Source organism: Pungitius pungitius, chromosome 10 (genome assembly GCF_949316345.1).
Source record: "Pungitius pungitius chromosome 10, fPunPun2.1, whole genome shotgun sequence".
NCBI classification, from domain to species: Eukaryota; Metazoa; Chordata; class Actinopteri; order Perciformes; family Gasterosteidae; genus Pungitius; species Pungitius pungitius.
The window spans coordinates 621,911-649,557 of NC_084909.1; the positions used below are offsets into that span (position 1 = coordinate 621,911).

At 39.0% G+C, this 27,647-nt stretch overlaps 1 protein-coding gene across 3 annotated transcripts in view; it reads right to left on the reverse strand.

Annotated features, from left to right (window-relative positions):
• Positions 1-27,647, reverse strand: part of lrp1bb (low density lipoprotein receptor-related protein 1Bb) — a 209,423-nt gene that overhangs the window by 12,204 nt on the left and 169,572 nt on the right. For all 3 annotated transcript variants that reach the window (XM_062565194.1, XM_062565193.1, XM_037487848.2), the window contains exons 73-82: positions 27,494-27,634; positions 27,097-27,231; positions 26,685-26,804; positions 26,276-26,517; positions 25,771-25,994; positions 25,148-25,254; positions 3,338-3,454; positions 2,978-3,151; positions 1,154-1,279; positions 689-853 (exon numbers count right to left, since the gene is read on the reverse strand). In XM_062565194.1, the coding sequence (XP_062421178.1) occupies positions 689-853; positions 1,154-1,279; positions 2,978-3,151; positions 3,338-3,454; positions 25,148-25,254; positions 25,771-25,994; positions 26,276-26,517; positions 26,685-26,804; positions 27,097-27,231; positions 27,494-27,634 (1,551 nt within the window). The remainder of the gene's footprint in view (positions 1-688; positions 854-1,153; positions 1,280-2,977; positions 3,152-3,337; positions 3,455-25,147; positions 25,255-25,770; positions 25,995-26,275; positions 26,518-26,684; positions 26,805-27,096; positions 27,232-27,493; positions 27,635-27,647) is intronic.

Sequence of the window (27,647 nt, forward strand, 5' to 3'; positions counted from 1 at the left end):
TGGTTTCTCATTCTATTTACTGGATGCTGCGTTCAATGAAAACATCTTTCATAATTTCAAACCAATTGGACAAGACTCTGCAGTTATAAAACATTCATGTTCCAAACAAACCACGCGCTCCGTTTCTGGGCCAATGCGCTGCTCTTTTTTAATGACAAATGAAAATTGGAGATGTTGTGGGATGATTGGATGATGATGTACAGGCTTGTAAATCACTGATAGCATTTTTATTAGGGCTGTACATCCTGATTCAATTCCACCGCCGACATCTCAGCATATTTATATACATTCGCTAAATTGTGGGGTCGAACTGGAAACCATGAAAGCATAAAGAAGACCTTGACGTGGAAGAAAGGTGGATATTTTGAGGCTCACTCGACAGCGGCATCAACGAGCAGAATAAAAACTGCTCAACCGGCAGATGTAATGTAGGAAAATGTGAACTGAAGTGAAGAAAGAACGTAGAAGTTTAAAAGAAGACAAATGTGGGTGAATCTCTGGGTCAAGCCACCCTGAATTGAAAAGGTCAGCAACAGGTTTTCTGAATACAAAGGCATGCGATTCCGGGTGCCCAAATTGTAGTGAGAATAATAACACGGTGTATACAACCTATAACGGAACGTAAACACAGAGAGGAAGCACCACGAGGCGCAGCGTTTGACGGTGCATTTTGGTGAAGCAGACTTACCCAGGGGCGAGCCCCCGCAGGTGCCTCCGTTGAGGCAGTAGTCCGTGCAGTGGTTGACCTCACAGCGCTCCCCCGAGAAGTCGGGCCAGCAGTAGCACCTCCAGTCTCCTTTCTCATTGGCCAGGCATCGGCCTCCATTCTCGCAGGGCGGGCGGCACAGTTCACCTTCACAACAGCAAACCCCCATTAGAGCAGTGAGCCGCGCCGCTGATGTCAGTCAGAGACCGCCACAGCGGTGAGGTTTTGATGTACTTGGACAAGCATCGAATGGTCCTAATGGGGTGTGCTTTGGTCCCAGCTGTGAACCACAACGGGTGTCTGTGCTCTTTCCCACTGATGTTCAGTGGAAATCTAAAATCTTGTCCAAGTGAGAATTGTCCCACGTCATCACATCACAAGTATTTGACTGATCACCATCATATGTGCTGCTAAATCCCACAACAAGTCACCCTCTCTATGGCTTACCTGAGATCACGGCATCGCTACAGGTGCCATTGACCAATACCTTCCCCTCTGGACAGGTACATCTGGCACCAGTTGGGTTGAGCAGACACATGAAATCACAAGACATTCTCAGGCATGGATTTGATCCTGTGGAGAGAATACTACATTTTAAAAAAAGAGCTAAAAAGATAATCTCTCCGTCTGGCCTGAGATTGGAAGAAAGAGGCTTGTTTGTGAAGTGTGTTTGTTTTGGCTCAGAGTAAAGCTATTTATTTCAAGTGTTTTAATTCCAGTTATTTTCTTGAAGCCCAGAGAGGCACGCAGGCTAACGCATATGAATACAATCACACAGGCCTCTTCACCAGATTGAATAATCAACGATTGCGAAACGTGAAGAGAATTTTCCATTGTCTAATTGATTGTGGGCACTCTGAAGGGCTCCTCCCGCTGCCACTTACGACTGAAAACAATGCAAACATGTCAGCAAAAAGTACTTTGAATTGATCATAATTACACACCCTGCAACAGAGGTGGGGTGGATTAGATTAAATGCTATTACCCAGCAGGTGTAAACTATGAAAGATCCCTACTTTACAATTAATGTCTGTGTCTAAAGCAACGCGAGACATCTGTCCCAACTGCAGGGGCTCCAATAAAGGACTGCATTGTTTGAAAACTGCATCGCCAAAACAGATTAAACATGCAATCTCGATACGTGATTGGATTGTATAATTGTATCCTCCTGACTATTCATCCCGCGGTGACCGTGCTCACTAGAGACAGTCAGCGGTCAGGTGTCAAGGATGAGAAGCCGAGGACAAATGTAAAAGGTTGGAGCTCAGCTGAAGACGTCGGCCCTCCGTGACACTTGTTTTTCGCAGGCTGCGCGCGTCGTCGGCCCGAAAGACTTCGCAACAACGCGGCCGCAATAATGAGTCCGTGGGGGAAAAAAAAAAAAAACAGAGCAGCTGCTCTTTTAAGTGAAAAAAAAAAGAACAAGACTGAGCCGTCTGATCTTCTATGACCATTAACACCAGAGATGTGACAAATAACTCAAGTGGGCCTAGTACATGAAGAAAGTGAGAGGATGTGGTTGTATTGATTAACTGAGTCTCGGGGACCAGATGGTCTCTTTTTTACGACGCACACCTCAAACAGTGGGCCGCCTCAAAGGGAGCTTTGATCAACCGCGAGAGTTGTTGCTCTTTCTTTGTGTCATTAGGTGTCATGTATCATTTAAATATGGTAGATTTGTATTTATTTAATGCCTCCAAGTAATTAAGTTTTCAATTATTTACCATCTACTTTCCAATCATATTAAACAGGAAGACATTTTATCATGAATCATGAACATAAATAGCTCAACTGTGCCTTTGCCAGCTTTACTTGGCATTTACTTAACTCCAGTTCGCTTTTGTGTGTTTTTTATCTGGATGAACTTGTTCCTTCTCACATTATGTCCTTCCCGACATCCCTAACCACATGTTTGACAAAATAAGACTTCAAAGTGTTGGTTGACATTTAAATTTTTCCTGTGTACTATATTTTCTTGTTAATATTTTACTCAGGTCGTGACATCCACAGTCATTCATTCATGTCCACACAGAGACACGCAAATCGTTCGTCTCTCAGTCCATGAATCATGTGCAAAATGTAAAACCTGAAGTAATTAATGATGACGGCCTTCTACAAGCGCTCTCCACATGGGTCTTGTAGAAGTGCACCTCATTAGAATGCCATGTACGCAGTAAGGTGAACGGCCGTTAATAAGATTATGTACCAGGGAGCTTTATGAAACATGGAATGACCCTTTTTGAGCTGAGACGGATTGTCCAAACAACCTACCATCTTGTTGTTTGTAGCGATGGGAGACCAAAGCGTTGGTCGGCTTCTCCATTCCCAAGTGGAGAAACTCCGCCGACTCTTTGCCGTACTTGTGGATTTTGAAGACCTCGTGTTTTAGTCCAGTTCCGTAGATGTAGTCTTCAAATATATCTATTCTGTACGGTTGGGAAATCCCTGTAAAACCCAGCGGAGAAAACGGTTGAATCAACAAACGCTTCCAGAACCCTTAGAACTGTGACGGGTCACTGTGAACGTCTCCATTGTTCTTGCAGCTCACCCACATGCAGCCCCATCATTTGGGATTGTTTGATGAAAACAATCAAAACCAAAGTGCAGCAACAACAACAGTGCTTTGCTTACCTTGTCTCTCGCTGATTGCCACCAAAGGATCCGAGCCGTCCAATCTCATGCTCCCGATCTGTGAGAGCTCGGGGTCGGCCCAGTATAATCGCTGGTTGAAATAATCAATGGCCAGCCCTGTGGGAGGACGGAGCAAAGAGATGTATTTACCTGGTTATTACACAGGCCTCATCATGGAGTCCCTCCCAGCAGGAGACCTTCAGGTCAAGAGATATGTATGCAGCAGATGAACAGGATGTGGAGACAGAATGTCTCCTGTTTCCATCTCCCTCTGGCCGTTTGCATTCAACGCTCGTTTTGCGAGCATCGGGTATCTTCCTTCTCGGAATGATCACGTTCAAATAGCAACTCTCCCTCCTTAAAGTCTGACTGTGTAATGGAGCTCCTGGCTGGAGCGTTTAAACAGGTCTGCATTTTTCTTCAGATGATGAATTCCTCTTTCTCCGACCAAGACAGAGCACTGGGTCCCTTGAATTAAAGGAGGCCAAAGTGGCCCTTGAAAACTAGATCAGCCCTAAGTGTCTCCCTGTAGACACAGCCACACATTCTGACTTCCTGGTGCCATTTAAAGCGTTGACTTTAAAAGCTGCACTGGCTGAACAATATATAATAAACTATGCTTATGTGCTGGTCAGAACATCCCACCTCCCACTCTGCCAGTCACAGGCGCCCCCACCCATCCCCATAGGGGGCTGGGATGATTGACAGGATTAACCCCTTCACGACACGAGCCCGCCACTGACCCCCTAAAGTCAGCGAATGCAGTCACAGTGATTCTTATCTTGAACAATTTACTACAGAGCGACGTGCTACGTCACTCGGTCCATTACAATACTTTCACAAAGTGGATCACGTTTACTGCTGCTAGCTTCATGAGAATCAACAAAGCCGCTCACAGAGAGAGAAAACATTAAAGAAATGTTCATTAAAATATCTGAGCATCTGTCTTCAGGCTTTTATGTTATGTTTAATACTTTCAAGATATTAGGCTGCAGCTATACTTTATTTTGTTTTATTTATTTTCCACAGACTGAAGTCCTGTTCTGTGTTTGAATGAACGCAACGCATGTACAACTGTCATTGGATTATTTTATCTTTTTCATAAGAGTTTAATATTGTATTGTTGTACTGAATTATTGATGTACTTTAATATATACAAAATATAAGCTGTGATATCTGATAGCTTTAGGGGCTACAGACAAATTACATTTGGTGGAAAGTAGGTGAATTGGCTCTTATGTAATAATAATGAAGGTTGCTGACCCCCCCCCGTTCTATATAGTTACACAATAGGTCCTAACCTTCTCCATACTGGTGGAATGACAACATTTGTTCCAAGTCATCCAGCACTACGACCAAACCTCTACAGTAATGTCACTTAGTGAGAGATCCAATTACAAAGCAGGGATACGTCCTGCTGTTGCATTTCTCTGGTTGAAAGTGTGAACTTGCTCTTGTGATTGAAGTACGAGCTCATGATCTTACAGTGCATTTATATGTACTATATTCATTGGCAGGTTATGGACTACAGAGACATGCATGCTGTGCATTAAACCCTGGTTGTGTGATGTGCTTGTGATGGAATAATGTCCGTTTGTATATATATACAGATACATATTTAGTTGGAATGCTTCAAGCATTCCAAGTATTGTTCTTCTTTTCTTTATTCCGCCTTTTTTTTATTAGTTGGAATGCTTCAAGCATTCCAAGTATTGTTCTTCTTTTCTTTATTCCGCCTTATTAGTTGGAATGCTTCAAGCATTCCAAGTATTGTTCTTCTTTTCTTTATTCCGCCTTATTTTTATTATTCTATTTCTTCCGCCGCACCTTTCAACTCCTTCACACTTTCAGCTATTAAGACCATTTAAATATTAAAATGTTCAGCTCCTTCAGGAGAGGTGTGCTATGACTTTTCAGCTTTTTAGCTCTTATAATTGAATTAATATAAATTAAAAACATCAAACTTTTTAACATGGTTTCCAATGGATTAAATTTTCAAATCCTCTCAAAACTTGTTCAACTTTCAACTTTTTCAGCTTTTCCAATCTTTCAGCTAGAGACACCATTTAAACTTTAAAATGTTGACACAAGTCTTAACAATTTCATTAAAAAAACAGCTTGTTGATATCTATTATAGTTTTTTCATAATCACTAATTATGTTTGACTAGTTTTGGGGTCCTTTTCGAATTTACAGTGTGCGCTAGAGTGCAGACAAAGTCGGAAGACAAGAGAGGGTCCATGTTTTGTAAACTGCTGGTAGAGCAGTTTTAAAACACATAGAGACATAAAAACTACACTCAAACGTTCGGTAGAGTCTTGTGTCTCTCAAAATGTCATTATTTTTTGGCTACTCCAAATAGTTTTGCTCCAGGAAGCATTTGTTTGAGGTGTGGGTTCTCAGTAACTGTCTGTGGGCTAAGTGCAGCTGCTCCGTTGCCGCGACAACGAGCTGGGCCTCTTTCTGTGACTCACAGCTGATCCTAATTAGCTGATTAGTGCAGCCTGACATGACCTCCTTCTCTCCACCTTCTCTCATCATTTCAAAGCAACCCCCATGGAGGGAGTTCTTACTGTAATGTTTGATGAGGCCTTCTAATATATTCTGTCTCTCAACCCCCCCCACCCACTCCCCCAATACCATCATTTCAAAATAAAAGCTGCAATGATTATCTGTAATTTAGCCATGAAGCTTAGGATAAAGCTGTTTTGTTGAATACGTATTGCTCTTTCAAATAGTACTACAACCACTACTAATATTTCTAGTACTTCTAGTATTTCAACTGGTATTATTACTAAAATGACTTTTACTACTACTTGTACTACTAGTATTTCAACCCCAATGGAGGGAATTCTTACTGTAATGTTTGATGAGGCCCATCAATTAATAACTTTAGTTTTATTAGCTTAGGGCGACTGTGGGTGAGTGGGGAGCGCGGGCGGCCGTCCTCCAATCAGAGGGTTGGCGGTCTGATCCCAGGCCCGGCTAACCTGCATGTCAATGTGTCCTTGGGCAAGACGCTTAATCCCAGCATTGTTCCTCTAGCTGTGACTACAGTGTGTGTGAGTGTTAGTTACTGGTTGGGCAGGCACCACTGTGTATGGTAGGTCCTGTCATTGGTGTGTGAATGGATGAATGATGTTATGTAGTGTTAAGGTGCTTTGAGTGGTCAGAAGACTAGAAGAGCGCTGTACAAATCTATTTTACCAAGTCCATTTGCTTTGAATAACAAACATTCTGTCTCCCAAACCACCCAATTCCATTATTTCAAAATAAAAGCCTCAATGATTATCTGTACCTCAACAATAGGTACACCACAATTGCTTTCAAATACTAGTGAAACTAGTACTTACTTCTTCTACTGCTGCTAGTACCACTAGTACAACTATAGTACTAAACCTTATATTACTACAAAAAATGTATTTTTTAATTCTCAGCTTTTATTATTTCTGTGTTTTCAAATTCATAGAAGCTTCTCCCATTTCTGTTTTTTTTTGCAATTCTTTCAAGTTCATTTCAGCTTTTCTCATTTCTGTATTTTTAGCAATTTTTAAATGTATTTCAGCCTTTTCTATTTCAGCAATGTTTAGAATAATTTCAGCATGTTGCATTTTAAGCAACTTTTTGAAATTAATTTCAGCTTTTATTATTTCTGTGATTTCAAATTCATAGAAGCTTCTCCCATTTCAGTTTTTTTGCAATTCTTTCAAGTTCATTTCAGCTTTTCTCATTTCTGTATTTTCAGCCATTTTTAAATCTATTTCAGCTTTTTCTATTCTTTCAGCAATGTTTAGAATAATTTCAGCTTGTTTCATTTCTGTACTTTAAGCAACTTTTTGAAATTAATTTCAGCTTTTTGCATTCCAACGCATTTTCAGCAGGAAATGCATTTTCTAGTTTTTATTAGTTGGAATGCTTCAAGCATTCCAAGTATTGTTCTTCTAATCTTTATTCAACTTATTAGTTGGAATGCTTCAAGCATTCCAAGTATTGTTCTTCTAATCTTTATTCAACTTATTAGTTGGAATGCTTCAAGCATTCCAAGTATTGTTCTTCTTTTCTTTATTCCGCCTTTTTTTTATTAGTTGGAATGCTTCAAGCATTCCAAGTATTGTTCTTCTAATCTTTATTCCGCCTTATTCATCTTCTTCATATTATTAGTTGGAATGCTTCAAGCATTCCAAGTATTGTTCTTCTTTTCTTTATTAGTTGGAATGCTTCAAGCATTCCAAGTATTGTTCTTCTTTTCTTTATTAGTTGGAATGCTTCAAGCATTCCAAGTATTGTTCTTCTTTTCTTTATTAGTTGGAATGCTTCAAGCATTCCAAGTATTGTTCTTCTAATCTTTATTCCGCCTTATTCATCTTCTTCATATTATTCTATTTCTTCCGCCGCACCTTTCAACTCCTTCACACTTTCAGCTATTAAGACCATTCAAATATTAAAATGTTCAGCTCATTCAGGGGAGGGGTGCTATGACTTTTCAGCTTTTTAGCTCTTATAATTGAATTAATATAAATTAATATCTTCAACCTTTTTAACATGGTTTCCTAATGGATTAAATTTTCAAATCCTTTCAAAACTTCTTCAACTTTCAACTTTTTCAGCTTTTCCAATCTTTCAGCTAGAGACACCATTTAAACTTTAAAATGTTGACACAAGTCTTAACAATTTTATTAAAAAAACAGCTTGTTGATATCTATTATACTTTTTTCATAATCACTAATTATGTTTCATTAGTTTTGGGGTTCTTTTTGAATTTACAGTGCGCGCTAGAGTGAGGAGAAAGTCAGACAACAAAAGAAGGTCCATGTTTTGTAAACTGCTGGTAGAGCAGTTTTAAAACACATAGAGACATAAAAACTACACTCAAACGTTCGGTAGAGTCTTGTGTCTCTCAAAATGTCATTATTTTTTGGCTACTCCAAATAGTTTTGCTCCAGGAAGCATTTGTTTGAGGTGTGGGTTCTCAGTAACTCTCTGTGAGCTAAGTGCACCTTGCTCCGTTGCCGCGCCAACGAGCTGGGGCTCTTTCTGTGACTCACAGCTGATCCTCATTAGCTGATTAGTGCAGCCTGACATGACCTCCTTCTCTCCACCTTCTCTCATCATTTCAAAGCAACCCCCATGGAGGGAGTTCTTAATGTAATGTTTGATGAGGCCTATTAATATATTCTGTCTCTCAACCCCTCCACCCCCCCACCCACTCACCCAATACCATCATTTCAAAATAAAAGCTGCAATGATTATGTTATTTAAACATAAAGCTTAGGATTCAGCTGTTTCGTTGAATACTTATTGCGCTTTCAAATAGTACTACAACCACTACTAAAATGTCTAGTACTTCTAGTAGTACTTCTAGTATTTCAACTGGTATTATTACTAAAATACTTTTACTACTAGTATTTCAACCCAATGGAGGGAATTCTTACTGTAATGTTTGATGAGGCCTTCTAATATATTCTGTCTCTCAACCTCCCCACCCCCCCACCCACTCACCCAATACCATCATTTCAAAATAAAAGCTGCAATGATTATGTTATTTAAACATGAGGCTTAGGATTCAGCTGTTTTGTTAAATACTTATTGGGCTTTCAAATAGTACTACAACCACTACTAATATTTCTAGTACTTCTAGTAGTACTTCTAGTATTTCAACTGGTATTATTACTAAATGACTTTTACTACTACTAATATTACTAGTACTACTAGTATTTCAACCCAATGGAGGGAATTCTTACTGTAATGTTTGATGAGGCCTATTAAATAATATATACTGTCTCTCAACCCCCCACCCCCCACCCACTCCCCCAATGCCATCATTTCAAAATAAAAGCTGCAATGATTATGTTATTTAAACATGAAGCTTAGGATTCAGCTGTTTCGTTGAATACTTATTGCGCTTTCAAATAGTACTACAACCACTACTAATATTTCTAGTACTTCTAGTAGTACTTCTAGTATTTCAACTGGTATTATTACTAAATGACTTTTACTACTACTAATATTACTAGTACTACTAGTATTTCAACCCAATGGAGGGAATTCTTACTGTAATGTTTGATGAGGCCTATTAAATAATATATACTGTCTCTCAACCCCCCCACCCAATACCATCATTTCAAAATAAATGCTGCAATGATTATCTGTAATTTAGCCATGAAGCTTAGGATAAAGCTGTTTTGTTAAATACGTATTGCTCTTTCAAATAGTACTACAACCACTACTAATATTTCTAGTACTTCTAGTATTTCAACTGGTATTATTACTAAAATGACTTTTACTACTACTAATATTACTAGTACTACTAGTATTTCAACCCCAATGGAGGGAATTCTTACTGTAATGTTTGAGGCCCATCAATAACTTTTTAGTTTTCTTAGCTTAGGGCGACTGTGGGTCAGTGGGGAGCCCGGCCGTCCTCCAATCAGAGGGTTGGCGGTCTGATCCCAGGCCCGGCTAACTTGCATGTCAATGTGTCCTTGGGCAAGACGCTTATTCCCAGCAGTGTTCCTCTAGCTGGGACTACAGTGTGTGTGAATGTTAGTTACTGGTTGGGCAGGTGCCACTGTGTATGGTAGGTCCTGTCATTGGTGTGTGAATGGGTGAATGATGTTATGTAGTGTTAAGGTGCTTTGAGTGGTCAGAAAACTAGAAGAGCGCTGTACAAATCTATTTTACCAAGTCCATTTGCTTTGAATAACAAACATTCTGTCTCCCAAACCACCCCCACCCAATTCCATTATTTCAAAATAAAAGCCTCAATGATTATCTGTACCTCAACAATAGGTACACCACAATTGCTTTCAAAAACTAGTGAAACTAGAACTTACTTCTTCTACTGCTGCTAGTACCACTAGTACCACAATTACAACTATAGTACTAAACCTTATATTACTACAAAAAAATGTATTGTTTAATTCTCAGCTTTTCCTATTTCGATTATTTCTGTGATTTCAAATTCATAGAAGCTTCTCCCATTTCAGTTTTTTTGCAATTGTTTCAAGTTCATTTCAGCTTTTCTCATTTCTGTATTTTCAGCCATTTTTAAATGTATTTCAGCTTTTTCTATTCTTTCAGCAATGTTTAGAAGTAATTTAAGCTTTTATTAGTTCTGTATTTTGTCAAATTCATAGAAGCTTCCCCCATTTCTGTTTTTTCCAATTCTTTCAAGTTCATTTCAGCTTTTCTCATTTCTGTATTTTCAGCAATTTTTAAATGTATTTCACCTTTTTCTATTTCAGCAATGTTTAGAATAATTTCAGCATGTTGCATTTTAAGCAACTTTTTGAAATTAATTTCAGCTTTTACTATTTCTGTGATTTCAAATTCATAGAAGCTTCTCCCATTTCAGTTTTTTTGCAATTGTTTCAAGTTCATTTCAACTTTTCTCATTTCTGTATTTTCAGCCATTTTTAAATGTATTTCAGCTTTTTCTATTCTTTCAGCAATGTTTAGAAGTAATTTAAGCTTTTATTAGTTCTGTATTTTGTCAAATTCATAGAAGCTTCCCCCATTTCTGTTTTTTCCAATTCTTTCAAGTTCATTTCAGCTTTTCTCATTTCTGTATTTTCAGCAATTTTTAAATGTATTTCACCTTTTTCTATTTCAGCAATGTTTAGAATAATTTCAGCATGTTGCATTTTAAGCAACTTTTTGAAATTAATTTCAGCTTTTACTATTTCTGTGATTTCAAATTTATAGAAGCTTCTCCCATTTGTTTTTTTGCAATTCTTTCAAGTTCATTTCAGCTTTTCTCATTTATGTATTTTCAGCCATTTAAAAATCTATTTCAGCTTTTTCTATTCTTTCCGCAATGTTTAGAATAATTTCAGCTTGTTTCATTTCTGTACTTAAAGCAACTTTTTAAAATTAATTTCAGCTTTCTGCATTCCAACGCATTTTCAGCAGGAAATGCATTTTCTAGTTAGTTGGAATGCTTCAAGCATTCCAAGTATTGTTCTTCTAATCTTTATTCCGCCTTATTCATCTTCTTCATATTATTATTCTTCTATTTCTTCCGCCGCACCTTTCAACTCCTTCACACTTTCAGCTATTAAGACCATTCAAATATTAAAATGTTCAGCTCATTCAGGGGAGGGGTGCTATGACTTTTCAGCTTTTTAGCTCTTATAATTGAATTAATATAAATTAATATCTTCAACCTTTTTAACATGGTTTCCTAATGGATTCAATTTTCAAATCCTTTCAAAACTTCTTCAACTTTCAACTTTTTCAGCTTTTCCAATCTTTCAGCTAGAGACACCATTTAAACTTTAAAATGTTGACACAAGTCTTAACAATTTCCTAAAAAAAACAGCTTGTTGATATCTATTATAGTTTTTTCATAACCACTCATTATGTTTCACTAGTTTTGGGGTCCTTTTCGAATTTAGAGTGAGCGCTAGAGTGCGGGCAAAGTCGGAAGACAAGAGAGGGTCCATGTTTTGTAAACTGTTGGTAGAGCAGTTTTAAAAGACATAAAGACATAAAAACTACACTCAAACGTTCGGTAGAGTCTTGTGTCGCTCAAAATGTAATTATTTTTTGGCTACTCCAAATAGTTTTGCTCCAGGAAGCATTTGTTTGAGGTGTGGGTTCTCGGTAACTGTCTGTGAGCTAAGTGCACCTTGCTCCGTTGCCGCGCCAACGAGCTGGGGCTCTTTCTGTGACTCACAGCTGATCCTAATTAGCTGATTAGTGCAGCCTGACATGACCTCCTTCTCTCCACCTTCTCTCATCATTTCAAACCCCCATGGAGGGAGTTCTTACTGTAATGTTTGATGAGGCCTATTAAATAATATATACTGTCTCTCAACCCCCCCACCCACTCCCCCAATACCATCATTTCAAAATAAAAGCTGCAGTGATTATGTTATTTAAACATGAAGCTTAGGATTCAGCTGTTTCGTTGAATACTTATTGCGCTTTCAAATAGTACTACAACCACTACTAATATTTCTAGTACTTCTAGTAGTACTTCTAGTATTTAAACTGGTATTATTACTAAAATACTTTTACTACTAGTATTTCAACCCAATGGAGGGAATTCTTACTGTAATGTTTGATGAGGCCTATTAAATAATATATACTGTCTCTCAACCCCTGCACCTACTCACCCACTCCCCCAATACCATCATTTCAAAATAAAAGCTGCAATGATTATCTAATTTAGCCATGAAGCTTAGGATGAAGCTGTTTTGTTAAATACGTATTGCTCTTTCAAATAGTACTACAACCACTACTAATATTTCTAGTACTTCTAGTAGTACTTCTAGTATTTCAACTGGTAGTATTACTAAAATGACTTTTACTACTACTAATATTACTAGTACTACTAGTATTTCAACCCCAATGGTGGGAATTCTTACTGTAATGTTTGATGAGGCCCATCAATTAATAACTTTAGTTTTCTTAGCTTAGGGCGACTGTGGGTGAGTGGGGAGCGCGGGCGGCCGTCCTCCAATCAGAGGGTTGGCGGTCTGATCCCAGGCCTGGCTAACCTGTATGTCACTGTGTCCTTGGGCAAGACACTTGATCCCAGAATTGTTCCTCTAGCTGTGACTACACTGTGTGAATGTTAGTTACTGGTTGGGCAGGTGCCACTGTGTATGGTAGGTCCTGTCATTGGTGTGTGAATGGGTGAATGATGTTATGTAGTGTTAAGGTGCTTTGAGTGGTCAGAAGACTAGAAGAGCGCTGTACAAATCTATTTTACCAAGTCCATTTGGTTTGAATAACAAACAGTCTGTCTCTCAAACCCCCCCACCCAATTCCATTATTTCAAAATAAAAGCCTCAATGATTATCTGTACCTCAACAATGGGTACACCACAATTGCTTTCAAATACTAGTGAAACTAGTACTTACTTATTCTACTGCTGCTAGTACCACTAGTACCACAATTACAACTATAGTACTAAACTTTATATTACTACAAAAAATGTATTTTTTAATTCTCAGCTTTTCCTATTTCTATTATTTCAGCTTTTATTATTTGTGTTTTCAAATTCATAGAAGCTTCTCCCATTTCTTTTTTTGCAATTCTTTCAAGTTCATTTCAGCTTTTCTCATTTCTGTAATTTCAGCAATTTTAAATGTATTTCAGCCTTTTCTATTTCAGCAATGTTTAGAAAATTTCTGTATTTTCAGCCATTTTTAAATGTATTTCAGCTTGTTTCAATTCTGTACTTTAAGCAACTTTTTCATATTATTTTCAGCCTGCATTCCAACGCATTTTCAGCAGGAAATGCATTTTCTAGTTCCGACTTATTCTTCTATTTCTTCCGCCGCACGTTTCAACTCCTTCACACTTTCAGCTATTAAGACCATTCAAATATTAAAATATTCAGCTCCTTCAGGAGAGGGGTGCTATGACTTTTCAGCTTTTTAGCTCTTATAATTGAATTAATATAAATTAAAAACATCAACCTTTTTTTAACATGGTTTCCAATGGAATAAATTTTCAAATCCTCTCAAAACTTGTTCAACTTTCAACTTTTTCAGCTCTTCCAATCTTTCAGCTAGAGACACCATTTAAACTTTAAAATGGTGACACAAGTCTTAACAATTATTTAAAAAAAACAGCTTGTTGATATCTATTATACTTTTTTCATAATCACTAATTATGTTTCATTAGTTTTGGGGTCCTTTTTGAATTTAGAGTGGGCGCTAGAGTGCAGACAAAGTCGGAAGACAAGAGAGGGTCCATGTTTTGTAAACTGCTGGTAGAGCAGTTTTAAAACACATAGAGACATAAAAACTAGACTCAAACGTTCGGTAGAGTCTTGTGTCTCTCAAAATGTCATTATTTTTTGGCTACTCCAAATAGTTTTGCTCCAGGAAGCATTTGTTTGAGGTGTGGGTTTTCTGTAAATCACTGCCTGTCTGTGAGCAGCTTCTCCGTCGCCATGGATACTCCACTCTGTCAGTTGGTCTCACCCAGCTGAACCATAACGGCTGATTAGTGTCGTCACGTGACACAGCTATTCTTTCAACCAGGGTTCGTACAGTCATGGAAAAAAAATAACAATACGGACATGTATCTTTATATACAGCCCCTGAGATTACTTTGGGATGTCAATCGGAAGTTCCACACCTAATAGCGCCCCTGAACTTGGCCATAGGTCCGGCCAATCATTGACCAGGAAGTTGTGTGCAGGCGAACGGAGAGAGCGGAGGGGGCGGGACGAGGGAGAGACTAAGAGCGATGAGCAATGGCGGATACGATGGCAGATGCGTCTGCTAATCGCAAGTTTAGCTTCAAGTTAAGTTCAGGGTCCGTGTCGAGGAAGAATGACATGGACGTGCGTGTCGTGAGTGGGGACGGTGACCCGGGATGAGCAGACCGTAAGTAATGTGGAGGCAGGACGGTTAGATATTTGGGACATGGGAGAGCGATAAGTACTAGCTAGTTATACTGCTAACGAGGCTACTCCCCTTCTGCTGGGGTGTGACGTTGTTCCTTCGGTGTTGTCATTAAGCTGCAGGCACGTGAGTTTATTTTCTTACGCGAGTGATACTATTAATAACCTTTTCACGGTCCGCAAGAAGGTCCGTAGGTTAATAAGCAGGTCAAAAGTTACGGGGGAGGGGCGTGACGTTGTTCGGTGATTGAGCTGCAGGCACGTGAGTTTATTTTCTTACGCCAGTGATACTATTAATAACCTTTTCACGGTCCGCAAGAAGGTCCGTCGGTTAATAAGCACGTCGAAAGTTACGGGGGACCCCGGACGAGCGGACCGTAAGTAATGTGGAGGCAGGACGGTTAGGTATTTCAAACATGGGAGAGATATGAGCGCTAGCTAGCTAAACTTCTAACGAGGCTACTCCCCGTATGCTGGACTTAAACCGGGGGCGTGACGTTCCTTCGGTGTTGTTATTAAGCTGCTGGCGGAGCCCGGGAAGTACACCTGTGATTGAGGAAGCGCAACGGTAGGATGTTAGCCGCTAGTTAAGTGTTTAGCTGACTTTAGGAACTGTATTAGCTCGTCTCCAACGCTGAAGGCTTCACCGCGCCAGCGAATAACGACGGCCAGCCGCCTCACCTCTACAGCCCGTGATGTGCCAGCAGCACGCATGCTATCTCTCCCTCCCTCTCCCACGCCACTACCCGACGTGAGTAATATCCTGCCACACGTGAATCCACCTTGTCCACGAACAGCAACGTGATCAGCTGATCGTGGCTCCTTTTTTTACGTCTACGTTATGGGTAGTTTTGAATGCTGTGATTACATGTTTGCTGCATTCAGTGTTACAGTACAGTGTTAAGCTTGGCCTGTCGTTTACTGCATCTATGGCTATATGTTGCTAATGACATTACCACGCAGTGGAATGAATGTACGTTGTTACGGGGAATTTATTTGTTTTGTTCTGGTTACTGAGCCCCCTTCAGTTAGAATAACTCCCCCTTGAGTAAGACTGGTGTTTCCCTGTTAAAGCATGGTCATGAACGAGGGGAAATGTTTCAGTATGAAATAATTGTTCTAAAATTCTCTAATTAAATCATACTTTGAAATTTAACTTTCTATATGGTTGGTTCGACCTGCTACATAACTATACTATAACGAGTCTTCATACGTTTTAATGTGGTGTCAGAGACTGATGTTGTTCACGGTTACGTCTGTTTGAGGACAGAGTTTAGTTTTATAACTAGTATATAACTAAACCGTACATTACTACAGAGAATGTATTTTTTAATTCTCAGCTTTTCCTATTTCTATTATTTCAGCAACGTTTAAATTAAATTCAGCTTTTATTATTTCTGTGTTTTCAAATTCATAGAAGCTTCTCCCATTTTTGTTTTTTTGCAATTCTTTCAAGTTGATTTCAGCTTTTCTCATTTCTGTATTTTCAGCCATTTTTAAATGTATTTCAGCTTTTTCTATTCATTCAGCAATGTTAAGAATAATTTCAGCTTGTTTCATTTCTGTACTTTAAGCAACTTTTTGAAATTAATTTCAGCTTTCTGCATTCCAACGCATTTTCAGCAGGAAATGCATTTTCTAGTTCTTCTATTTCTTCCGCCGCACCTTTCAACTCCTTCACACTTTCAGCTATTAAGACCATTCAAATATTAAAATGTTCAGCTCATTCAGGGGAGGGGTGCTATGACTTTTCAGCTTTTTAGCTCTTATAATTGAATTAATATAAATTAATATCTTCAACCTTTTTAACATGGTTTCCTAATGGATTAAATTTTCAAATCCTTTCAAAACTTCTTCAACTTTCAACTTTTTCAGCTTTTCCAATCTTTCAGCTAGAGACACCATTTAAACTTTAAAATGTTGACACAAGTCTTAACAATTTTATTAAAAAAACAGCTCGTTGATATCTATTATAGTTTTTTCATAATCACTAATTATGTTTCATTAGTTTTGGGGTTTCTTTCGAATTTAGAGTGGAGTTTTCCGGATTGTCCCGCGATTTAGAGTGAGCGCCGTGTCAGGATTCAGTAAAAAAAAAAGAGGCACTTTTCTCTTTACGGCCACAATATTCACTTTTCAGCCTTCATTTAAAAAGAAAACATTAGCCGTGCTTGTGCTGGTTGGACTCGTATAAGTTTGGAATGTCAGAGTTATTTACTTTTTGCGTGAGGAGCCTGGTTGTGAGACAAAGTCTGCCCCGAGCCCCATACGCTTCCATACAAATCTGCCGACATTTAAAAAAAAAAAACACAGCCGGTACACTTTTTGTAAACGGCTGTTTGAGCAGTTTTAAAACACATAGAGACATAAAAACTACACTCAAACGTTCGGTAGAGTCTTGTGTCTCTCAAAATGTCATTATTTTTTGGCTACTCCAAATAGTTTTGCTCCAGGAAGCATTTGTTTGAGGTGTGGATTTTGTCTAAATCTCTTCACTCTCTTCACTGCGAGCTAATTAGCGATCAGCTGTTGATCTATGGCCATAAAGACGTAGCTCAGGGACGTGCAGGTTTAACCGCAGGTTTAACCGTGGTTAGATAACGGTACGTGTGGACGTGCGTGTCGTGAGTTGGGACGGAGACCCGGGATGAGCAGACCGTAAGTAATGTGGAGGCTGGACCGTAAGATATTTGAGACATGTGAGAGCCATAAGTACTAGATTGCTAGCTAGCTAAACTGCTAACGAGGCTACTCCCCGCTGGAGACTTAAACCGTGGTTGTGACGTTGTTCCTTCGGTGTTGTCATTAAGCTGCAGGCACGTGAGTTTATTTTTTTACGCGAGTGATACTATTAATAACCTTTTCGCGGACCGCAAGAAGGTCCGTAGGTTAATAAGCACGTCAAAAGTTACGGGGAGTGGCGTGACGTTGTTCCTTCGGTGATTGAGCTGCAGACACGTGAGTTTGTTTTCTTACGCGAATGACAGGAGATCGTTTGGTCTTTATTTTACGCAACAAAGCGTCAACCTAATATACTATTAATAACCTTCATCGGACCGCCAGTTAATAAGCAAGTCAAAAGTTACGGTGGGCCAGCCGGGGTTAGGGGGGGAGGAGGGGGTCCGCTGGTGGGCGAAACTGCGCACTGAGGAGTGAACAATTGTAATCGAGATGGGGGCTGTAGTATTTGTGTGTGTCCACTAACATTTAATTGTCCAAGTGAAACACTTAGTACTTATTTTAGTCATTGGCGCTGTATGCGTCCATCTTTATTTCACAAAACCGCGCATCTCTATGACATCATCAAGACATGACTGTTAACTTATCCGGAAGTATCCAGGGGCGTTTTTGATGGGACCGCCACAAAGCTCTTGGTAATTTCTACACTATTTGCAAAAAGATTTTTATATTTTATTTTGACTTGTTGCCAGGATCTTCTCCTGTCTTGTTTATTCTGTGCAAATGGGCAGGTGCCACTGTGTATGGTAGGTTGTGACATCAATGTATTAATGGGTGAGAGATGTCATCTAGTATTAAAGCGCTTTGAGTAGTCAGAAGACTAGCAAAGCGTTGTACACGTCCAATTACCAAGTTCATTTAGTTTGAATGAAAAAGATTCAGCAATGTTTATAAGTAATTTAAGCTTTTTTCGTTCTGTATTTTGCCATTTCTGTTTTTTCCAATTCTTTCAAGTTCATTTCAGCTTTTCAAATGTACTTCAGCTTTTTCTATTCTTTCAGCAATGTTTTGAATAATTTCAGCTTGTTGCAGTTTAAGCAACTTTTTAAAATTAATTTCAGCTTTTATGTCTGATTTCAAATTCATAGAAGCTTCTCCCATTTCAGTTTTTTTGCAATTGTTTCAAGTTCATTTCAGCTTTTCTCATTTCTGTATTTTCAGCCATTTTTAAATGTATTTCACCTTTTTCTATTCTTTCAGCAATGTTTTGAATAATTTCAGCTTTTTGCATTTTAAGCAACTTTTTGAAATTAATTTCAGCTTTTATTATTTCTGTGATTTCAAATTCATAGAAGCTTCTCCCATTTCAGTTTTTTTGCAATTGTTTCAAGTTCATTTCAGCTTTTCTCATTTCTGTATTTTCAGCCATTTTTAAGTGTATTTCAGCTTTTTCTATTCTTTCAGCAATGTTTAGAATAATTTCAGCTGGTTTCATTTCTGTACTTTAAGCAACTTTTAGAAATTATTTTCAGCTTGCATTCCAACGCATTTTCAGCAGGAAATGCATTTTCTAGTTAGTTGGAATGCTTCAAGCATTCCAAGTATTGTTCTTCTTTTCTTTATTCCGACTTATTCTTCTATTTCTTCCGCCGCACGTTTCAACTCCTTCACACTTTCAGCTATTAAGACCATTCAAATATTAAAATATTCAGCTCCTTCAGGAGAGGGGTGCTATGACTTTTCAGCTTTTTAGCTCTTATAATTGAATTAATATAAATTAAAAACATCAACCTTTTTTTAACATGGTTTCCAATGGAATAAATTTTCAAATCCTCTCAAAACTTGTTCAACTTTCAACTTTTTCAGCTCTTCCAATCTTTCAGCTAGAGACACCATTTAAACTTTAAAATGGTGACACAAGTCTTAACAATTATTTAAAAAAAACAGCTTGTTGATATCTATTATACTTTTTTCATAATCACTAATTATGTTTCATTAGTTTTGGGGTCCTTTTTGAATTTAGAGTGGGCGCTAGAGTGCAGACAAAGTCGGAAGACAAGAGAGGGTCCATGTTTTGTAAACTGCTGGTAGAGCAGTTTTAAAACACATAGAGACATAAAAACTAGACTCAAACGTTCGGTAGAGTCTTGTGTCTCTCAAAATGTCATTATTTTTTGGCTACTCCAAATAGTTTTGCTCCAGGAAGCATTTGTTTGAGGTGTGGGTTTTCTGTAAATCACTGCCTGTCTGTGAGCAGCTTCTCCGTCGCCATGGATACTCCACTCTGTCAGTTGGTCTCACCCAGCTGAACCATAACGGCTGATTAGTGTCGTCACGTGACACAGCTATTCTTTCAACCAGGGTTCGTACAGTCATGGAAAAAAAATAACAATACGGACATGTATCTTTATATACAGCCCCTGAGATTACTTTGGGATGTCAATCGGAAGTTCCACACCCAATAGCGCCCCTGAACTTGGCCATAGGTCCGGCCAATCATTGACCAGGAAGTTGTGTGCAGGCGAACGGAGAGAGCGGAGGGGGCGGGACGAGGGAGAGACTAAGAGCGATGAGCAATGGCGGATACGATGGCAGATGCGTCTGCTAATCGCAAGTTTAGCTTCAAGTTAAGTTCAGGGTCCGTGTCGAGGAAGAATGACATGGACGTGCGTGTCGTGAGTGGGGACGGTGACCCGGGATGAGCAGACCGTAAGTAATGTGGAGGCAGGACGGTTAGATATTTGGGACATGGGAGAGCGATAAGTACTAGCTAGTTATACTGCTAACGAGGCTACTCCCCTTCTGCTGGGGTGTGACGTTGTTCCTTCGGTGTTGTCATTAAGCTGCAGGCACGTGAGTTTATTTTCTTACGCGAGTGATACTATTAATAACCTTTTCACGGTCCGCAAGAAGGTCCGTAGGTTAATAAGCAGGTCAAAAGTTACGGGGGAGGGGCGTGACGTTGTTCGGTGATTGAGCTGCAGGCACGTGAGTTTATTTTCTTACGCCAGTGATACTATTAATAACCTTTTCACGGTCCGCAAGAAGGTCCGTCGGTTAATAAGCACGTCGAAAGTTACGGGGGACCCCGGACGAGCGGACCGTAAGTAATGTGGAGGCAGGACGGTTAGGTATTTCAAACATGGGAGAGATATGAGCGCTAGCTAGCTAAACTTCTAACGAGGCTACTCCCCGTATGCTGGACTTAAACCGGGGGCGTGACGTTCCTTCGGTGTTGTTATTAAGCTGCTGGCGGAGCCCGGGAAGTACACCTGTGATTGAGGAAGCGCAACGGTAGGATGTTAGCCGCTAGTTAAGTGTTTAGCTGACTTTAGGAACTTTATTAGCTCGTCTCCAACGCTGAAGGCTTCACCGCGCCAGCGAATAACGACGGCCAGCCGCCTCACCTCTACAGCCCGTGATGTGCCAGCAGCACGCATGCTATCTCTCCCTCCCTCTCCCACGCCACTACCCGACGTGAGTAATATCCTGCCACACGTGAATCCACCTTGTCCACGAACAGCAACGTGATCAGCTGATCGTGGCTCCTTTTTTTACGTCTACGTTATGGGTAGTTTTGAATGCTGTGATTACATGTTTGCTGCATTCAGTGTTACAGTACAGTGTTAAGCTTGGCCTGTCGTTTACTGCATCTATGGCTATATGTTGCTAATGACATTACCACGCAGTGGAATGAATGTACGTTGTTACGGGGAATTTATTTGTTTTGTTCTGGTTACTGAGCCCCCTTCAGTTAGAATAACTCCCCCTTGAGTAAGACTGGTGTTTCCCTGTTAAAGCATGGTCATGAACGAGGGGAAATGTTTCAGTATGAAATAATTGTTCTAAAATTCTCTAATTAAATCATACTTTGAAATTTAACTTTCTATATGGTTGGTTCGACCTGCTACATAACTATACTATAACGAGTCTTCATACGTTTTAATGTGGTGTCAGAGACTGATGTTGTTCACGGTTACGTCTGTTTGAGGACAGAGTTTAGTTTTATAACTAGTATATAACTAAACCGTACATTACTACAGAGAATGTATTTTTTAATTCTCAGCTTTTCCTATTTCTATTATTTCAGCAACGTTTAAATTAAATTCAGCTTTTATTATTTCTGTGTTTTCAAATTCATAGAAGCTTCTCCCATTTTTGTTTTTTTGCAATTCTTTCAAGTTGATTTCAGCTTTTCTCATTTCTGTATTTTCAGCCATTTTTAAATGTATTTCAGCTTTTTCTATTCATTCAGCAATGTTAAGAATAATTTCAGCTTGTTTCATTTCTGTACTTTAAGCAACTTTTTGAAATTAATTTCAGCTTTCTGCATTCCAACGCATTTTCAGCAGGAAATGCATTTTCTAGTTCTTCTATTTCTTCCGCCGCACCTTTCAACTCCTTCACACTTTCAGCTATTAAGACCATTCAAATATTAAAATGTTCAGCTCCTTCAGGAGAGGGGTGCTATGACTTTTCAGCTTTTTAGCTCTTATAATTGAATTAATATAAATTAAAAACATCAACCTTTTTAACATGGTTTCCAATGGAATAAATTTTCAAATCCTCTCAAAACTTGTTCAACTTTCAACTTTTTCAGCTCTTCCAATCTTTCAGCTAGAGACACCATTTAAACTTTAAAATGGTGACACAAGTCTTAACAATTATATTAAAAAAACAGCTTGTTGATATCTATTATACTTTTTTCATAATCACTAATTATGTTTCATTAGTTTTGGGGTCCTTTTTGAATTTAGAGTGGGCGCTTGAGTGCAGACAAAGTCGGAAGACAAGAGAGGGTCCATGTTTTGTAAACTGCTGGTAGAGCAGTTTTAAAACACATAGAGACATAAAAACTACACTCAAACGTTCGGTAGAGTCTTGTGTCTCTCAAAATGTCATTATTTTTTGGCTACTCCAAATAGTTTTGCTCCAGGAAGCATTTGTTTGAGGTGTGGGTTCTCGGTAACTGTCTGTGAGCTAAGTGCAGCTGCTCCGTTGCCGCGACAACGAGCTGGGCCTCTTTCTGTGACTCACAGCTGATCCTAATTAGCTGATTAGTGCAGCCTGACATGACCTCCTTCTCTCCACCTTCTCTCATCATTTCAAACCCCCATGGAGGGAGTTCTTACTGTAATGTTTGATGAGGCCTATTAAATAATATATACTGTCTCTCAACCCCCCCACCCACTCCCCCGATACCATCATTTCAAAATAAAAGCTGCAATGATTATGTTATTTAAACATGAAGCTTAGGATAAAGCTGTTTTGTTGAATACGTATTGCTTATTCAAATAGTACTACAACCACTACTAATATTTCTAGTACTTCTAGTAGTACTTCTAGTATTTCAACTGGTATTATTAGTAAAATGACTTTTACTACTACTAATATTACTAGTACTAGTATTTCAACCCCAATGGAGGGATTTCTTCCTGTAATGTTTGAGGCCCATCAATTATAAACTTTAGTTTTATTAGCTTAGTGCGACTGTGGGTGAGTGGGCAGCGCGGCCGTCCTCCAATCAGAGGGTTGGCGGTCTGATCCCAGGCCCGGCTAACCTGCATGTCAATGTGTCCTTGGGCAAGACGCTTAATCCCAGGATTGTTCCTCTAGCTGTGACTACAGTGTGTGTGAATGTTAGTTACTGGTTGGGCAGGTGCCACTGTGTATGGTAGGTCCTGTCATTGGTGTGTGAATGGGTGAATGATGTTATGTAGTGTTAAGGTGCTTTGAGTGGTCAGAAGACTAGAAGAGCGCTGTACAACTCTATTTTACCAAGTCCATTTGCTTTAAATAACAAACATTCTGTCTCCCAAACCCCCCCCCACCCAATTCCATTATTTCAAAATAAAAGCCTCAATGAGTATCTGTACCTCTACAATAGGTACAGCACAATTGCTTTCAAATACTAGTGAAACTAGTACTTACTTCTTCTACTGCTGCTAGTACCACTAGTACCATTATTTCAAAATAAAAGCCTCAATGATTATCTGTACCTCAACAATAGGTACACCACAATTGCTTTCAAATACTAGTGAAACTAGTACTTACTTCTTCTACTGCTGCTAGTACCACTAGTACCACAATTACAACTATAGTACTAAACCTTATATTACTACAAAAAATGTAGTTTTTTTAATTCTCAGCTTTTCCTATTTCTATTCTTTCAGTAACGTTTAAATTAATTTCAGCTTTTATTATTTCTGTGATTTCAAATTCATAGAAGCTTCTCCCATTTCTTTTTTTTCAATTCTTTCAAGTTCATTTCAGCTTTTCTCATTTCTGTATTTTCAGCAATTTTTAAATGTAAGTACTTTTAGTAGTACTTCTAGTATTTCAACTGGTATTATTACTAAATGACTTTTACTAGTACTACTAGTATTTCAACCCCCATGGAGGGAATTCTTACTGTAATGTTTGATGAGGCCTATTAAATAATATATACTGTCTCTCAACCCCCCCACCCACTCACCCAATACCATCATTTCAAAATAAAAGCTGCAATGATTATCTGTAATTTAGCCATGAAGCTTAGGATAAAGCTGTTTTGTTAAATACGTATTGCTCTTTCAAATAGTACTACAACCACTACTAATATTTCTAGTACTTCTAGTTTCAAAATAAAAGCCTCAATGATTATCTGTACCTCAACAATAGGTACACCACAATTGCTTTCAAATACTAGTGAAACTAGTACTTACTACTTCTACTCCTGCTAGTACCACTAGTACCACAATTACAACTATAGTACTAAACCTTAAATTACTACAAAATGTATTTTTTAATTCTCAGCTTTTCCTATTTCTATTTCAGCAATGTTTAAATTAATTTCAGCTTTTATTATTTCTGTGTTTTAAAAATTCATAGAAGCTTCTCCCATTTAGTTTTTTTTGCAATTGTTTCAAGTTCATTTCAGCTTTTCTCATTTCTGTATTTTCAGATATTTTTAAATGTATTTCAGCTATGTTTAGAAATAATTTCAGCTTTTATTATTTCTGTGTTTTCAAATTCATAGACGCTTCTCCCATTTCAGTTTTTTTGCAATTGTTTCAAGTTCATTTGAGATTTTCTCATTTCTGTATTTTCAGCCATTTTTAAATGTATTTCAGCTTTTTCCATTCTTTCAGCAATGTTTATAATAATTTCAGCTTGTTTCATTTCTGTACTTTAAGCAACTTTTTGAAATTAATTTCAGCTTTCTGCATTCCAACGCATTTTCAGCAGGAAATGCATTTTCTAGTTACAACTAATTATCCTCTTTTTCCTTTGTGTTTTTCCTCCAACTGTATATTTAAGAATAATGTCTCTTTTCTTACTCGCAAACTATTGCTACTTTAACAATCTAAAATTCCTAAGGTCGAAATAATCTTTAGCTTGATAATCACATGTATGATCTTGTAAAATAGCTTAACTGACTAGCTTAACTTAAAGAGTCTCCTTAAAGCAGATATATTCCTTCAAATTGCCTCAGTGTTTTAAGAAGTGATCACCTAAATGTCAAAATAAAACACAAACATATGTGTGAATGCATTAAGTTTGAAGGAGCATATCCATCTGCAGCCGACTAATAAGAAAAGATGTTTTAGTGCGCGCCTCCCTGTGATGGTATTAAAACATTATTTCATGAGTATTCAGCCTCAAGGAGCAATAAATTGAATGTGAATATTACATTGTTTGAATATTAAATATATTCCACAGTCATTAGATGAAAGAGATCTATAGCAAAGTAAATAATTGATAGAAAATAGATAAAAAAAGACCTACCTGTGGGTCTCCTGAGATTCTTTTCCAAGAGCACTCTGCGTAAGGAGCCGTCCATGGCGGATTCCTCTATGTGAGAGTGGTCTCCTATCACACTCCAGTACATCATACTGTAACAGACACAAGAGAAATGCGTTTCCTCCCATTCTCACCATCTTCTTTTAAAATAGCGCAGACATTCATCTGAAATAACTGGTAGCCCGATGATGTGCCCCTGCTATCTCGTTGTTTGCTCAGAACAGATTGTGATGAATCTTTCTATCCATCTTTATTTACCAGGTAATTAAGTGTTATACAGAGATGTGACGGATGAGAACATCTGGAGAGCCTCAGGAACTTATTGTGCGGGTGATGTATCACCACCAAAAGTGGGTGTGGTAGCATTGCTATTGTTGGATGGCACCTTTGATGATATAAAAAGCTATCTGGTTGTGCTGCTTCCAGCGCAGCGGAGTAACTGATACAATGTTTATATTTCCAACAAGTGAATTGATGATATTTTTAAAGCACCACTGCTTTCCTTGCGAATTCGAAACTGTATCCGACGCCAACGAGGGGAACGTTACCCACGACATGTTGCCTAACTGTTGCATGGGGTGATAATCTATTAGAATCGCACATCTTACCCTCTGGCGGGGTTCACAGCGATGGCGTACGGCTCTCCTGCGATGTCCGTAATCAAGCGGGTGCAATTGGGTCCCTTGAGTTGCCCCACATTTATGGAATATCGTAACTTGGTCCAGTGGGCCGTGTAATAGCTGAACCAGTGCATGCGAGAGTGATCGGTCCAGTACACGTTGCCTGTTATCCAGTCGGCCGAGATGTCTCTGGGTCGACGGAAGTCCGGACACTGGAAGCGAGAGGAAGCGCTGAGTCAGGTGCTCTATTCGACACGCCGCACGCGTTCGTCAAGGGTCAACCGAGGCACAGTGGGGACACAGTTTGTATAGTGGAGGCTCTACTGTTTGAAACAACTCAATATGTCCTTAATTTCAATTAAGAGAGAGACATAAGGCATTTTACAGATTTCTTACAAATAGATGTTCACTTTGCTCAAAATATGCTACAAAGAATGAAAGTTGATGCTTAAAAAAACACAAAGAAACAGGGACACACATTTGAGATACTTACAATGTTTCCGACATTTGTTTTAGTTTGACTTCTCTCTAGATTTTCTTTGTAAAAAATTCCACCAGGGTTGAACTGGGTAGCCCAGATAAAGTTCTGGAGGTGAAACAGAAGGTCCATCCCTATGATGCGGGCATTGTCCTCGATGTGCGTGAGCAGTTTGTGTCCGTGGCTCTGGTTAAATGGATACACAAAGCTTCGGATTTCGGTGTCATTGGCAATGTAGAGCACTCGATCTTCTGGTCCTGCCCGGTGGGTTATTCATACGCAGAAAAAGAAAAGAAAGGAAAATTGGCTAAATCACATCTTCGGTATTCGACAACAGTGAAAACATTTCATACGCATATAGTATTCAACTTTACTCATCACCAAATTAGTATGTATGCAAAGAGGATTAACTTTGAAATCATACCTTTTGCTATACAATTCCCATTGATGTCCTTATAGTTTCGGTCACATGTGCACTTAAAAGATCCTTTAGTGTTTGTGCAGTATTGAGAACACGCGTCAAACTGCAGGCATTCATTTATCTCTGTGAAAAAAGATGCACCCATTTAATTGGGTATGGGTTACTTTTGAATACAAGTTATGCTTTTCGTTATTGATTAGACATTTTATACATATTGAGTGATGGGGGGGAATAAATGCAGACGTATTTTATCGTAATATTAGCTTAAAGGTACTTACAATAAACCTCTACAAATACATTTCCATCGATGACAGCTGACAATACCTTTTTTTAACCCAAATGTTCAGTAGAAAATGTTGAACCATTAAATGTATCAACGGAGGAAAATAAATGAATAAAAGGGATCAAACATTACCTTCACATTGGCCTGTCTGTTGGTTCCTTTTAAAGCCAAGTTTGCACTGGCATACGGCATTAGCATTTGTTTGGTTGCAAATCGCATCCTCTCCGCATGGATTTGTTTTCTTTTCACATACATCACCACTGGAAGCTAGAAATAAAGGCAGGACTTTGATTACACCCGTCCTCTGCTTCCGAGATACCTGCTGCGCGCTCCTTTTGATGTGCAAAAGCGGAAAGGGCAGCATCGCCTCTCACATGACACACGTCAAACATGCAGCGCATTAACATAAATAACCAAACATCACATCTAAAACGAGGAGCTCGCTCGGCTTCCCGATGCAGCCAGTGAAGTCACGTAAACTCCCCCCCTCTGACGTGTTTGCCCCAAGCCGACGCGGCGCCGTACTCACAGGCCTTGCAGTCTCGCTCGTCCGAGCCGCCGTCGCCGCAGTCACTGAAGAGGTCGCACTGGAGCTGCGCCGGGATGCAGCGTTGGTTGCTGCAGGTGAACTCGGTCTTCCCACAAGGCCGAGGTCTTCCGGCCGCCACCTCTGCTTCGGCACA